General features: G+C 34.4%; 1 protein-coding gene across 1 annotated transcript in view; it reads right to left on the reverse strand.

The window, feature by feature from the left end:
* Window positions 1-9,928: 9,928 nt before the first annotated feature.
* LOC147918165 (uncharacterized) overlaps window positions 9,929-16,654 on the reverse strand; it is a 66,835-nt gene continuing 60,109 nt past the window's right edge. Inside the window, exon 5 of the mRNA XM_087444847.1 lies at window positions 9,929-10,089. Coding sequence (XP_087300973.1) covers window positions 9,958-10,089 — 132 coding nt within the window. The 3' untranslated portion in view covers window positions 9,929-9,957. The remainder of the gene's footprint in view (window positions 10,090-16,654) is intronic.

Consider the following 16,654-nt stretch of genomic DNA (forward strand, 5'->3'; position numbering starts at 1 on the left):
ATGTGGTTAAACCACATGCTTGTAACTCTTTGGAACATCTTCATATAAGATATTTCAAACATTTCACTATGGGTGTGAAAAATATATTTACCTTGCAGAGGCTGTTTAGGACCATCTTCACATAAGACCTTTCAAGCCTTTCAATATATGCCTTACAGAATGGATATCACTTTCTTACAATGAAAGAACATTGTGGTGAAACCATCTTGCTTGTAACTGTTTAGGAATATATTCTTATAAGGCATTACAAACATTTCACTACAGGCATCAGAGAATATCTATAACATCATTCATTGAAAGAACACTGTCGTTAAACCATCTTGCTTGTAGCTCTTTAGGAACATCTTCATGTAAGATTTATCAAATATTTCACTACAGGTGTTATAGAATATCTTTAATATTCATCATTGAAAGTACCCAGTGGTGAAACCATCCTGCTTGTACCTGTTTAGGAACACGTTCATGTAAGACTAATCAAATATTTCTCTAGAAGCATGAAAGAACACCTATAATGTTCATTCACTGAAAGAACACTGCTGTTTAACCATCTTGCTTGTAGCTGTTTAGGAATATCTTCACATATGACATTTCAGAGATTTAGGTGTATGCCATACAGAATGGCTATCACTTTCTAAGAATGAAAGAACACTGTGCTGAAGCAGCTTGCAGGTAGCTGTTTTTGAACATCTCCATAGAAGACGTAAACATTTCACTCCAGACATGACAGAATATATAAAACATTCGTTCACTGAGGATACACTTTGGTGAAACCAGCTTTCTTATAGCTGTTCAGGAACACCTACATTGAACACGTTTCAATAATTTCAGTACATGCTCTACAGAATGGCTATAAATATCTTACCACGAAAGAACACTAAGGTGAAAGCAGCTTGCTGGTACATATTTAGGAATATCTTCAAAGAGGAATGCCAAACATTTCAATACAGATGAGACAGAACATCTATAACATTCATTCAGTGAAGAACACCGTGAGGAAACCATCTTTCCTGTAGCTTTGTGGAACATCTTCATATAAGTCATTTCAAACATTTCAGTATATGCCACTCTTTCTTAAAATGAAAGACCACTATGTGAAGACAGCTTAGAAGTAGCTGTTCAGTTTTATCTTCATATAAGATATCAAACATTTCACTATAGGCATGACAGAATATAGCATTCTTTCACTGAAGGAACATTGCACCTATTAAGGAATATCTTCACATAGTCTTTTCAAACATTTCAGTACATGCAGTACAGAATTACTACGACCTTAACACAATGCAAGAACACACTGTGAACCCAGTTTGCAAGTAGCTTTTTTGGTACTTCTTCATATACGTCTTTCCAAATATTTCACAATGTGCCATAAAGAATGGTTATCACTTTCTAACAATGAAAAACACAGTGCAGAACTCAGGTTGCAGGAAGTTGTTCAGGAACAACGTCATATAAGACTTATCAAATATTTTACTAAAGGTGTGACAGAATATCTATAACATTCATTCACTGAAAGAATACTGTGATGAAGCCAAATTCCTTATAGCTCTTTAGGAACATCTTCATATAAGGCTTTTCAAACCTTTCTGTAAATGCCATACAGAATGGCTATCACTTCCATAAAAAGAAAGAACACTGTGTGCTGAACCCAGTTTGCAGGTAGGTGTTTAGGATGATCTTCACATAAATCTTAACAAACATGTCACTACAAGTGTGACTGAATATCTATAACATTCATTCAATCAATGAAGACTTCATTGAAACCAGCTTCATTTTAGCTGTTTAGAAAGATCTTCATATTGAACTTTTCAAACATTTCAGTATAACTCTATAGAATGGCTGTAACATTCAGTGAAAACACTGTGCTGAACTCAAATAGCAAGGAACTGTTTAGGAACATCTTCATATAAATGTTTTCAAATATTTTACTACAACCCATGCAGAATGGCTATCACGTTCATACAAAGAAAGAACACTGTGCTGAACTGAGCTTGTAGACATCTGTTTAAGAATATGTTCATATAAGTCTTATCAAGGATTTCACTACAACTGTGATAGAATATCTATAATGTTCATTCACTAAAAGAACACCATCCTGAACCCAAATTGTAAGTAGCTGTTTGGGAACATTTTCATGTAAGTCTTTTCAAAAATTTCAATATAGGCTTTACATAATGGCTATCACTTCCATACATAAAGATCATTGTGCTGAACTGAGCTTCCAGGTAGCTGTTTAGAAACCTCTTCATATAGGTCTTTTCAAACATTTCACTACAGCCATGACAGAATATCTATAACTTTCATTCACTAAAGGAACACAGTGGTAAACCCAGCATGCTTGTAGCTGTTGAGGAACTTATACATATATGCCTTTTCAAACGTTTTGGTATATACAGAATGGCTATCACTACCATCCAATGAAAGAACATTGTGCTGTACCAAGCTTCCAGGTAGCTGTTTAGAATCATCTTCATGTAAGTGTTATCAAACATTTCACTACAGCCATGACAGAACATTTATAATTCTCATTCACTGAAAGGGCATTGTCCTGAACCTAGCTTGCTTGCAGCTGTTGAGAAACATCTTCATATAAGTCTTTTCAAATATTTCAATATAGGCCATACAGAATGGCTATCTCTTTCATAGAATGAAATAAACTATGCTGAACCCAGATTGCAGGTAGGAGTTTAGAAACACCTTCATGTATGTCTTATCAACATGTCACTAAAAGTGTGACAGAATATCAATAACATTCCTTCCATGAAAGAACACTGTGGTGAAACCATTTGGTTGTAGCTGCTTAGGAACAACTTCATATAAGACTTTTCAACATTTCAATGCATGCCATATAGAATGGTTATCATTTCCATACAATGAAAAACACTGTGCTGAACTCTCATTTAGGTAGTAGTTTAGGAACATCTTCATCTAAAACTTATCAAACAGGTCACTGCAGTCATTACATAATATCAATAACATTCATTCAATGGAAGAACACTGTATTGAAACCAGCTTCCTTGTAGCTGCTTAGGTACATCTTCATATTTTACTTTTCAAACAGTTCAGTATAAGCCATACAGAATGGCTATCACTTTCATTCAATGAAAAACACTATGCTGAACCCAAAGAACAAGTATCTGTTTGGGAACATCTTCATATAAGTCTTTTCCAACATTTCCCTATAACCCCTACAAAGTGGCTATCACTTTCACACATTGAAAGAACACTATACTGAACCGAGCTTGTAGGTGGCTCCTTAGGAATATCTTCCCATAAATCTTATCAAGTATTTTACTGCAACTGTGACAGAAGATCCATAACTTTCATTCACCGAAAGAACACTATTCTGAATCCAATTTACAAGTGGCTATTTGGAAACAACTTCATTTAAGTCTCTTTGAACATTTCAATTTCTGCTTTAAGAATGCCTATCACTTCCATAGAAAAAAAGAACATTGTACTGAACCAAGCTTCCAGGTAGCTGTTTAGAAACATCTTCGTATAAGACTTTTCAAACATTTCACTACAGCCGTGACAAAATATCCATAACATTCATCACTAAAAGAACACTGTGGTAAACCTAGCTTGCTTGTAGCTGTTGAGGAACATCCTCATAGAAGACTTTTCAAGCATTTCAGCATGTTGTACAGTACGGCTATCACTTTCATACAATGAAAGAACACTGTGTTGCACCCCACCTGCTGGTAGGTGTTTAGGAATATCTTCACATAAGATTTATAAAACATTTCACTACAGGTGTGACAGAATGTCTATCACTTTCATTCTCTGATGAACACTGTGCTTAATCCAGCTTTCGAGTAGCTGTTAAGGAACATCTTCGTTATAAGTCCTTTCAAACATTTCAGTATATGCCGTCCAGAATGGCTATCATGTTTATTCAGTGAAAGAACACTGTTCTAAATCCAGCTTGCAAGTAGCTGTTTATGAACATCTTCATTATAAGTCTTTTCAAACATTTTAGCATATGCAGTACAGAATTGCTATCAATTTCATACAGTGATAGAACACTGTGCTGAAACAGCCTTGCAACTTGCTCTTTAGGAGCATCTTCATATAAGTTTGTTCAAACATTTCTTTTCAAGCATGACAGAATGTCTTTCACATTCATTCACTGAAGGAACATTGTGCTGAACCTACCTGGCAGTAGCTGTTTAGAAACATCTCCATTATAAGTCTTTTCAAACAATTCGGCATTTGCTGTACAGAATGTCTATTACATTCACTGACTGAAAAATTATTGTGCTGAACTCAGCTTGCAAGTAGCTTTTACGACCACCTTCATATAAGTCTTTTCAAACAGTTCACTACTGGCCTGCCAGAATTTGTGTCTGTTTCATTCACTGAAAGAACACTCTGCTGAACCCATCGTGCAAGGAGCTCTTTACGAACATCTTCATTATAGGTCTTTTCAAACATTTTAGTATATGCTGTACAGAATTACTATCAATTTCATACAGTGAAAGAACACTGTGGTGAACCTAGCTTGCAGGTAGGTGTTTAGGAACATTTTCCTTATAACTCTTTTCAAAGATTTCAGTATATTTTGTACAGAATGGCTATCACTTTTGTTCACCGAAAGAATATTGTGCTGACCTCAGCTTGCAGGTAGCTCTTTACAAACATACTTTTTATAAAACATACATTCTTCAACTACTTCATCAAACTTAATGCTGCAGGAGCTCACACTAGGAAAGGCACTGAGTGGTCTTAGAACTGAGACCAACAGAGGCAACAAAGGAAATGGAAGGCCAATTCTTTTCAACAGTGATTCAGAGATATTCTGCTTATTGAACAGAAATGCTGTAGAGTTTTTAAAATGTTTCCTACCTTTTTTTCCCCAAGTTATGTATATTTCATTGTGTATAAGTTAAATGTGTGTATAGTTGACAGATATTCATGTTAAAAAACAAATTGCAGAACCATATTATAACATGCTACTTTAAGAATACACATGCAATGTGTTCACTTTTAAAAAACTGGATTGAAGTATCCATAAAACAGTATAATATATACATTTATATATCTAAGGAGTTATACATTTATAAAGAAAGTTTGGAAGAATATAGGTTGTTAATTGTGGCTGTTTCTGCAGAATAAAATCAAGTATGAGGAGGGATTTTCTTTATATATCTTTGGATGTTCAAGGAGCATACATTAATTTTGTAATGAAATAGCGTATATATGTTAAGTAAGTGGAATAAAGAAAGAAACTGCCAATTTTAGAAAGAAAATCTTTGGGGCATTCTTTTTTTATCAAAAAGCTTAAAGCAAATTAGGTAAAGACGAAAAAGCAAGATGGAAAATATTGCCATAGCTCAGACAAATAATCACATTCAAATATTGTATAACTGTATCTATAAATGTACATTTCTGTGTATTTGTATGTATATCACAGTTATCAATTTCTATTGAATCTGCTTCCCAGTTGTTCCTGGAACCCACCACTGCCACTCCATCATTCCTGCTATTGCCCTAATTTAGTCAAGCAAAGGCAAACTCATTGTCTTTGGACATATTGCTATGAAGTACACAGACACAATTTGTTTAAAATCAGATATTGTTTTTAAAATTTGAAATTAATTAACAATTCATAAAATTATGAGATTTATTTTTGGCTTCCCCTATAGGATTAAAAAATGTAGAATATTTCATCCACATTTCCACATGGCAATTAGCGTCAGGAACTGAGTAGATGATATCTCCTTTAGACACAGCATGTTCTCTCAGTTTTCCATAGTCCTGACCAGCCCTGTTACACTCATTTAAGTGAACTTCCCGCCTTTTGATATTGACTGTCATAAATACATCTCTTCAAAGTATTATTATGGCCTCCAAATGGGTGTGCAGTTACTACAAGCTGCCGATCCTATTCTATTTACCAAAGATAATCATGTCACTCTTGGGTTTAAATGAGACACTTTCAAATCTGCCACCATTCCGTCCCCATCACTTTTTTTCCTTGTATGTCCCCGGCTTTACCCAGAGTTTCTGTTTCTCTCATTTCTGAGTACAAACCACATGCCAGGCTCCGTGCTAGGTGCTGTGAATATAAAGAGTTCATAGCCCAGCAGGAGAATAGAAAATTAAATTATTAATTGCAATAAATTGTAGTTGATGATAATAGAGCACTTAGGAAAACCAACTAACTTTACCCGGAGAGGGGTAAGTCAAAGAAGGCTTAATGAGGGTGAGATGAAATTGTTCAATAATTAACTGTTGGAGATAAGTTGGGTTGTGAACTGAGGATATGACAGTCATAACATATGGATTGACTTTCTCTTGAGTGATACCTAATCAGGTAACTATTAGGTTTAGCTTTAAAAAGAAAAATTTAGGGCCGGCCCCGTGGCTTGGTGGTTGAGTGAGCGCGCTCCACTGCTGGCGACCCGGGTTCGGATCCCGGGCTCCCACCGGCGCGCTGCTTCTCCGGCCATGCTGAGGCCGCGTCCCACATACAGCAACTAGAAGGATGTGCAGCTATGACACACAACTATCTACTGGGGCTTTGGGGGGAAAAATAAATAAATAAAATCTTTAAAAAAAAAAAAGAAAAATTTAAAGGTAAAACAACTGTTGAATGAATTTTCAATGCATGTCATTTAAAAATATACACAGCATAACATATTAATATCATTAAAGCATAAATGTTGAAATATAAATAATTAACAATAATCTCTATTACTATGTCATTATTTTCATAAATATTGGATAAATATAACCTGTCCATTAATTATGGAAATTCCAGAATCCTGCAATGAGTGCATAATATACTTATATAGAAGTCTCAAGGAATAAGAAAAATAATTGTGTCTGTATGTGTATTTGTGTCTGTATGTAGTGACTGGAATCCCCAATTACTTCAGATTCAAAAATAAAAAGTGACTGGAGAAGGAAGAGTAATAAGTACTAATACGTTCTAGAGTTCTATCTGCTGCTTCATCTTATTATTGCATGTTGTCTTTTTAAAATACTATGAATTTAATAAGATTCCAATCTTTAGAGGAAAAAACTCAGTCTTACTAAATGCATCATGGTAAGTTTAATAGCAATGTAGTATTCTGTAATTAAATGAATATTCTCAAAAACATATATAAGCTTAAATCTAGATAATTTTAAAGATTTTTTAATCTAAAAAAGGGTAAATCAAGGAAATTGGCACTCTGTTTATCAGAGCATCCTCAAATATAAAATATAATTTTTTAAGAATAAATTAAGATTGTGTGGTGATACAAGGTTACACAGATAAATGCATACTTTTCTTTCCTAAATCAATATATACTTTGCTGTTTTTTCATTACATTTTAAGTCATGCTCTCCAAGCAAGAGAATAGCTCAAAGAACGGAGAGGGATTCTAGTATTAAATGCTTTATATCTTTTTAGAGACCCAACAATAGCCTCAGAGGTAAAAATAGGAGAAAACATGCCATGTAAACAGAATTAATTAGGCAAGATATGGACAGATGTGTATACATAATGTGATTTCAGGAAGTAATTCAGAGCAGCTGAAGTATGGTTTTGGGTTAGAAATTAGTGAGGAAAAAAGTAGAAAAGAAGTGACAGTCTCTATCTGAAGAGTCCTAAATATCTAACCAAGGAATCAGTTCATTTTTATGTGAAAAGAAGTACTCATCAAAGCTTTCAGGTGGAACAATGGATCACATGTATGTGTAATATTTCTGGGAGTAGTATTTCTGGATGCAGTAAGCCCAATTTATAGACTATCGAGGGGAAACTACAAAATTCTAATATCTGAATGGGGGGTGGCAATGGTCAGGAAAATGAAAAAAGTGCTGGATGTGAGAGGTAATGGAAAAAACTTACAGCAGAGAATATCAGAAGTGATGATGTACTTGAGTAGACATCAGTTTTATGAGGTCAACATTATTCTGTTTCCCCAAGGAAACAAGTGAATCTTAAGAAAATTGTGTTTGTGAGGAGAAAGGCTATTTATGCCATTAAAAATAGAAGAAAGAGTAGGAAACAAACATGAAATCACAAAGATATTTTTAAATTTTGCTAGACAGTGTAGGACTAACATACTTGATGAGACTAACACCTTTATTGTCAGTAATAAATATTGTGAGTATGACATAGAAAGAACAGAGGCAAAATTAGGAGAAGCACTCAGAAAATATTTTCCACTTTTTCACTTATAGCCCAGGACAGAAGGAAGGCAAGCAGGAAGAAAGTAAAGAAGGAAGAAAGGAAAAGTTAGAATTACATTACTTATGTGAAAATGTTAAGCAAATATGAAGCATAGTAACTACTCTTTACTTTTTTTTTTGAAACTGTCATATATAAATACAGTATAGTATAAAAGAGAAGAGTATGATACTTTGGAAAGCTAGTTGGAGAAGGAGTCCAAAGTTGTAAATTTATGGTCTTTTTCCGCTTTTATTTTTTTATGTGACACTTTGGAAAGTCACTTAACTCTCCCAAGCTCAGTTTGTCACTTATTCTTCTTCCTCCTCCAAGAATTTATCAGACTTTGAATCTCAGTGTGGTTGTGGGGAAAATCTTGTCCACGGAAGTTTCAAGTCCCTACCATCTCCCTATATCCTCCTCCTCCAGTTTGGGGCTTCTAGACCTTCCCTGTTGTCACCAACGCCCCTGGCAGGGTTGGCTGTCAGGCTGGGCTCTGTACTTCCCATTGAAGGCTAACTCATTCCTTAGAATATGCCCTGCTACACTATACATTCTCTCCCTTCATCTGTACCAATCATTTCTTCTCTCTCTTCTACTTCTCTCTCTTGTACTCTTTATTATATATTTTGTTCTTACCTAGATATTTCCAAGTTTATAGAAAGGCCAGAATACCATGTTTCCAAAACCATGAATAATGTATCTGATTTTTATAATAGCTGACCCATCATTATCTAATAACAATTTCAACTGCCATATAAAAAAATTGAACTATCAATATTACCTTTTCTCTTTTCCGGTGAGCCATTTGATCTGAAAGCTGGACTCCCTTGCGAACACCTTACTTTGAAAATAAACTTCTATTTTACAAATTTGAACCTGAGCTTTCCTTTGCATTCTAAATATTGCTTAGGTTTTTTCCCAAGTGGTATATAGATGTGCTTAGGTCTCTCCTACCTTAGTTTTAAAATCTAAATAAATAATCCAAAACCAAGTATAGAACAACTCTCCTTTGAACCTGCTCATGCCTCTAATCTGGTAATATCTTTTTTCTCCTATTTTCAACCCAGCATTTTAAAGCAGCTATCTTCTCTCCGTTTCTTCGCTTCTTCACTTTCCACTTCCTCTTCTGCTTCTGTCCTTAGAATCTACCAGAACTTCTTTGGCATATCACCAATGACTGCCGTATCCTAATCCATTGACATTGTTCAGTCCTTACCTTTCTGGATCTCTTTGCTTCTTTTGGAATGGCTGATCACTCCTTCGAACTTTCAAATCTTTTCACTTATCTGGCCTTTCTCATTCCCGTTTCTCATCCTACTTTTCAAATCCAGGTTTATGTCTTGTTTCTAACTTTTACTAACTCTGGACTCTTAGGAAAAGAGTTATTTGATCTATTTGGATTTCAATTTTTCTTATGAAAAATGAAGATAATGATACATACTTCTTATAGTTAATGAGGAAATTAAGTGGCAAGGTACATGAAGTATCTACTGGCGTGCTCAAAGGAGACTCTTCATTAATTCTTTTTCTTCTGCTCACATCAGAATTAGAGAATAATTAAGCAAAATATTCCAAACCAAATGTGAGTTAGAAAAATGAGCTAAACATAATTTGAATTTCTTGAAAATTTCAAGCTGGGATAAGGAATGCAAAAGAATTTTTAACCTTAGAAGATTTATTTGGTTATTATTATTACCTGAATAGCTTTGAACTGTTTTGAGAACATCATTATTGAATCAATTATAACATTTCAAGAATCTTGGAATTGGAATAATGTGCAAAAGAGACTATGACTAAGATTTCAAGAATTTACTTTTAAAAAATGATCTTACATGGGCTTTGTTAGAGAAGTCTTCATGGTTCGCTTCTACCTGAACTCTTCTTTCTGTTGAAGTCCGTTCTTCTATCAAAATGAGGATGTCCAGCTGCGTACAGAAAGTAAAGTTATGATATGTGAGCAGTTTTTCATTAGCTTCATAGCTTTGAACAAACTTCCTTACATGATCTAACCTCAAATAATCTTCTATTCTAGAATAGAAGGCTGCTCATATTGACGAAATAACTTATTAACACAATGCAGCCACATCTGGCCATCAAGTGCTCAAACTCTATTTCCTCTTTGTACCCTTACCTGTCAGGACCACACTGCTGGCTTGTCTATATCTTTATATTCTCTTAGAAAAGACAATCTCTTTCTCTTGTTGCAGCTGTCCTATCAGAGCCCTTCAGTGAAACATTACAAAAAAAGAGGAAGCAAATTATTTTTTTTTTTTTAGAGAAGCCTGCTCTTTTTTTTTTTTTTCAGTTTTATTTATTTATTTATTTATTTTGTGTGAGGAAGATCAGCCCTGAACTAACATCCATGCTAATCCTCCTCCTTTTGCTGAGGAAGACCAGCTCTGGGCTAACATCTATTGCCAATCCTCCTCCCTTTTTTTTTCCCCCCCAAAGCCCCAGGAGATAGTTGTATGTCACATTGCACATCCTTCTAGTTGCTGTATGTGGGACATGGCCTCAGCATGGCCGGAGAAGCGGTGCGATGGTGCGCGCCAAAGATATAAACCTGGGTCACCAGTAGCAGAGTGCACACACTTAACCGCTGAGCCACAGGGCTGGCCCAGCAAATTAAATTTTAAGTCTGATTAAAATGCTCTGGCAATTTCAAACATGTCATTATATCGTATTCTAATAAAATTATGCAATAGTTTAATGAGCTTGAAGGAATCTTCGGCTGAGCATGATGTTCTGTGTTGAATTAAGCTCAGAAAAGGGTGTTCAGCTCTGCCTTTTCCTTGCTGCTTTCTTCTCTCTGGTTCTCTGCCTTGTGAATTCTAGCCATGTTGACCACCCTGAATTCTTAACTTTGTCTTGATAAATAAATGGCAAGCAATAAGATATACTGGAGTATATGAGGAAGCCATTTGGTCTAAAACTAATTCAGCCTGACCTTGTTTTTCCAAAAGAGCCTGACGTGGCCATTGAGCATGCTTTGTATATCTGCTTTAAGCATTTACTATGTCCCAAGCACAAGAACAATGCCCTTAAGATAAAGATGTAACTTCCCCCACATTGGCATTTCCTTAAGGAAAAACGTCTCTCCCTAGGCTAGGAATTGATTGCTGCACTCACCCTGTGACCACCCAGCTCAAGACAACAGACCTGCTACCTGCTGTGTCCATCAATCACTGTGCCAACAGAGCAATCTCGTGACAACTGTAAAAGGGACATTACAATCATACATGCTCTTTGATTGTACATAACTGGTCTGTACACCCCCACTTCTTTGGAGTGCTCCATTCCTTTGTGAAAGGACTCTCCAAGGCTATATGGGCCTCAAATCTGGCTCATAATAAACTCATCACAATTTTGATTTATAGATTGGTTATGGAATATTCACATTAACAGCCTCATTCTTTTTACTCAGGCAGATCACCAGGCTTAGTTTGGGGTCTGCCTCTCTGCACCGTGGTTGGAGATTCCAGACGGTGAGCTATGACAGTGTCAGGGATGACCTTGTTTGTTTCCCTTCCTGCAGGCATCACTGTCCTGTGCTGCCTCTTGTCCAACGTGTCAAGCAACAATTGTATCATATATTTTGTCCCATTATTTCAGTTGTTTTAAGGCAGGTGTGTAAAACCAGTCCTGGTTACTCCATCATGAACAGAAGTGAGTTGAAAATTGGCATCTGTTAACTATAGTAATTAGCCTAACATAACTGAAGATTCCAATACAGAACAGACTGTAAATATTATAATCCATGATTATGTAGAAATGATTTAAATAAGAAAAGAAGGAAGGGAAGATAGAAGTGGTATAATTAAACTGTTTCCCTTACGTTTTATCACAATGGTTAAATATCAATTAAATAATATATCAAACAATAGAGATTATAAAGGTAACCACCAAAAAATCAATACATTAACTAAAATTGGAAGGTAAGATGAAGGAGAGGAGGAGGGAAAGTAGAATTATTAATTTCATTATTGTTTAGTAGGGAGTCAATAAATAGTGTATAAATAGAAATTTAAGTGCATTATAGCTTACAGTTATAAATGGAACTATTAAAATGAATATATAAACCATTCAATTATCAAAATATATACACACAGAGAGAGATTATACAATAAAAGATTGAGAGGAAAAAAAAGTAAAAAGAGAAAGCATTACATAAAATATGATGCCAGAACCAAAACCAAATATGTTTACCATATCAATAAATATTTACAGGCTAAAATCGTAAATGGAAGGAAAAATAGTCTGTCACAGAATTATAAAGTAAAATGCTATGCCGTCAAAGAAAGGTTCAGCAAGGTTTTCGGGGCACCTATGAGCCGAGTCACTGGCCCAAGGAGTCCCTTGTCTACCAGAAGTGGGTCTCTTAAGATCCCTGCTTCCTTCCATTGTCAGCTAGGAGCAGCCCATGGGAAGTGTGCACTGGGCACATTCATACTCAGTGACAGATTTCAGAGTACAGACGCTGGGCCTTTGGTCAATTATGTTCCCACAGTTGGAGGTTTGGGAGACCCATTATCTTGGTCACCATGAAGAAACATTGTTTTAGAGATTGAAATAATAACAAAAGCAAAATAAAACATCAAAATACTATTCAAGACTATGCAACTGACTCAAATTAACCTCCTGAATCTATAGATCTTTTCATAAGGGTATGATGATACCTCCTCAAAAACTCAATAATGCTTTGTTACTCCATTGGGGCATGTTTTTCACTTATTTTAATGTTTATAATGTATGTAAATGAATAAAGTTACTTCATAGTTGTCATTGGCCTATTAAATTATCACAAATAAATAGCCAGAATAGGCAGACGTGCAGAACGGCAGGCTTTGATTTTATTGGGAGAACAAAATTAATGTTTATTCCAGGTTTTTGTCATATTCCTTAATTCCTCACCAGTATTAAATGAGTAAAAACAAAAGTAAAAAAAAAATTGGAAAGAAAATCATTAGAAATCATTAAAAATTGAATGCAACAAAAATAATGTTGTAAAAAAATTCTAGAAAATTGTAAGCATCTTCCTCTTTCAAACCAGCAAAATATACCACCACATACAATGAAACATTCAACCAATTTTTTTTTCTTGTAAGGCAGAGAAATGCAAGTTAATTCCAAATACTGTGGATAGATAAATGTTTCTGTAACAATAATTCTATTAAGCTATTACAGAATGGGCTAGAAGCACATTACAGATTCTGGGGATGATGTATAGTATGATTTTTTGATTTCTATAGCAGATACTGTAGCCAAAAAAAAAAAAGACAGACACACACACAGAAGTTCAAGATGAAGGACAAAGTCAAATGAGACTTTCCATATATCATAGCAATATTAAATAGAAATCAAATTTTAACACAGTCCACATGGCTTCTGAACAAGCTTAAGGTTAGCTCTCAAATCTCGATTGCTTGATAGTCTCCCATGAATGGATTCTCAGGAGAATTCTTAAACAACAAACCTCGTTTTAATGGTAGAGTGGCCCTCAGTAGTTGAATCTTCATGGGGCTAGTAAACTGATCACTATCTTTGAAGGAAGTCCTAATCTTTTCTTCTACATGCTCCCTACATGTGTAATGGCATCTCTTTTTTCACGTTCAGTCTTCCACAGTGTTTACCACTTTATCCCTTGTGGAACTAATATTAATAACTTCAATATGCATGAACTTCCATATGCATATAGTCATCAAATGATGCTTCAAATGATGGCTATAGGATGTAGTCTAAGGAGATCAGATTACTTTGTCTCTACTATTAATTCAATGTAGTTAGCTATCTTGTTCATTTTTTTCTTGTCTTTCCATACTGGCCAATGGCATCCTTAAAAAGTGAATGATCACAGACAAGCATCAAAGTCCTAAACAAATGGATATGGTTGTTGGGAGTCTTCAAGTCATCAGCACTATCAAACTTTGAGAACAGCTGAAGGATTGCTTACCAAGTTCTGCTCTTAGCATACGTAAAACATCAGTGTTGCATGATAGTGTCCTGGTTAGCAACCTCCTGATTAATTTCTGTTTCCTCATCTTCCGGGGAGGGCTTAGTAGTAGGAGTGGTTTATGGTGCCATATCTGTAACTTTAATGAATCTGATCACACCCAGTCTTTGATTTTTAATCAAGCTGCTTCTCATTGTTCAGAAAGCTCTAGGGTGAGTAGAAACAAGGATAAATGTATTATTTTTTAGAAATGGCTAATGAGCCATTTCAAGAGCCTTTGTGTAAGTCAGCTAGGTATACATAAATCAATACAAAATTGTCTTGCATTTACATAGGTGACAGAGTAATCTGTATAAAAATGTCTTATTTGTACCATTGTAATTGTAAATTGCATGCACGTACTACTTTTTTCAAAATTAAATAATTCATTTAAAATTCTTAACAAATGTTGAGACATAACTTGGAAGCATTTTTTTAACAAACTTTTATTTTATAATAGATTTGGTTTACGGAAAAGTTGCAAAGATGTTACCAGGAGTTCCCAAATGCCCTATACTCAATTTCTCCTCAATTTTTAACATCTTGTATTAGTATGATACCTTATCACAACAAATGAATTGATATTGATATATTTATTATTATTAATGAAAGTCCATACTTCATTCATATTTTCTTCATTTCTACCTAATGTCATTTTTCTGTTCCAGGATCCCACCCAGGAGATGACATTAAATTTAGTTGTCATGTCCTTGGAAGCATATTTCAACTATTACTTTTCAATTTTTTCAATGTCTATTATAATAGATTTATATGTACAATCTTTCAGAGTTGAATAACATTGTAATGTATTTTAAAAATTCATTTTAACATTTGAATGGTGCATTCTAAATAAGAACTTATACAAATTTTTAATTAATATTTTAAATAAAAAATTTACTAAAAATTTTTTAAAATAATTATATCAGTGACATCATCTAGATATCTAGAATGCATTCTGAACACATTCTGATTGCAGAAGTAATTTGCAACCATTTAAATGAATGTTTATACAAAAACTTTTAAAAATGTATACATGCACTTATATCGTGACATCAAGTAATTAAATAGGGTATCAGTCGCATCATGATATTGGAATATTTGGAAGGCGCAAGGTAACAAAAGAAATCTCTATAAACTCCCACTTCCCGGTGGCAGAAACTTTTAACTTTCAACATAGTTCCTGTCCTGCTTTTATCTAGTATATTTTTCTTACAAACCAGGGATCATATTGTATATGCAGGTATTAATCCTGCTTTTTCAGACTTACAATGTAGACTATTTGCAAAAAGAAGTTTCTTGGTGACAAAAATATTTTATTTCCATATAAACTTTTATTTTAAAAATCCATTTCCCCATTGATAACCATTTAAATCCTTTTCAGTGTTTTTTATGTATAATTTCTGAATGAATAGTTTTTAACAAGCACTTTATTGAAGTATGATTGACATTCAAAAAGCTGTATATATTTAATATATACCATTTGATGAGTTTGGAGATAAGTATGACCCATGAGACCATCACCACAATCTATGTATAAATATACCCATCACCTCTCAAACTTTCCTCCTGCCGTCATTATTTTTTATTTTTCTTTTTTTGGTGATAAGATAAGAACACAACTTTTTTGACAATAAATTTTTATATTGTTTTCAAATTTTTTAGGAGCTATTTATTGCTTTATTGTTTGCCACTTTCCAAACAGAATTTGAGAGAATACCAAAAATACATATAGTACATTTAATACGCTATAATAGAGCATTAGGTAGATTCCCTGAAATGAGTTTCTGCACTAAGGAATATAATCATTTTAAGGCTTTTCATAAACATTGAAAAGTTCCAACAGGTTTTACTCCAAGACACTGTGTGAAAGTGTTTTCTTAGAACCCTTTCCAACACTAGGCGTTTTTCTTAAAAAAAAAAAATTGATAAACAAACACCACTATCCATTGTATGCTTGAAATTAACATTGAAATCTTTTTGAAGATTTCTAGCCATTGCAGTTCCTCTTTTTTAAACTATCCATTTATATCCTTTACCCACTTATTGTAATGTTGGGGCTTATCACACCAATTTGAATTAGCTCCAAATAAATTAAAGTTATTAAAATCTTTATCTCTTCCATATATTGTGTTTATATACAAATTAATTCAGTGGTTTGGATGCACAAAAATGTTAAATGTTTATGTACTCAAAATACTAGTATTTTCATCTGCAGTATCTTCTATTGCTTTTAAGGTTAAAATGTACTCAGTGTTCATGTATCAATAACTATCATGCTCCATTTATTTTCTTCTGTCTGTTATAAGAGTCAATCTGCTGTGGGCCCTGAGCTCCCTCTAGTTCTCACCACGTGTGCCAAGAGTATAAGGCTTTGACCACTCTTTACCCATGCCTTTTTCAAGGTTGTATTTGCAGCCAGCAACCTTGAGTGATGAGGTAAACTATGCCCCCCAGACAAAAATGAGGCTTGTCTACCGCTTACGTAGGAGCAGTGAATTCTT

Source organism: Ceratotherium simum, chromosome 1, assembly GCF_057802395.1.
Source record: "Ceratotherium simum simum isolate JZ-2026a chromosome 1, ASM5780239v1, whole genome shotgun sequence".
Classification (NCBI taxonomy): Eukaryota; Metazoa; Chordata; class Mammalia; order Perissodactyla; family Rhinocerotidae; genus Ceratotherium; species Ceratotherium simum.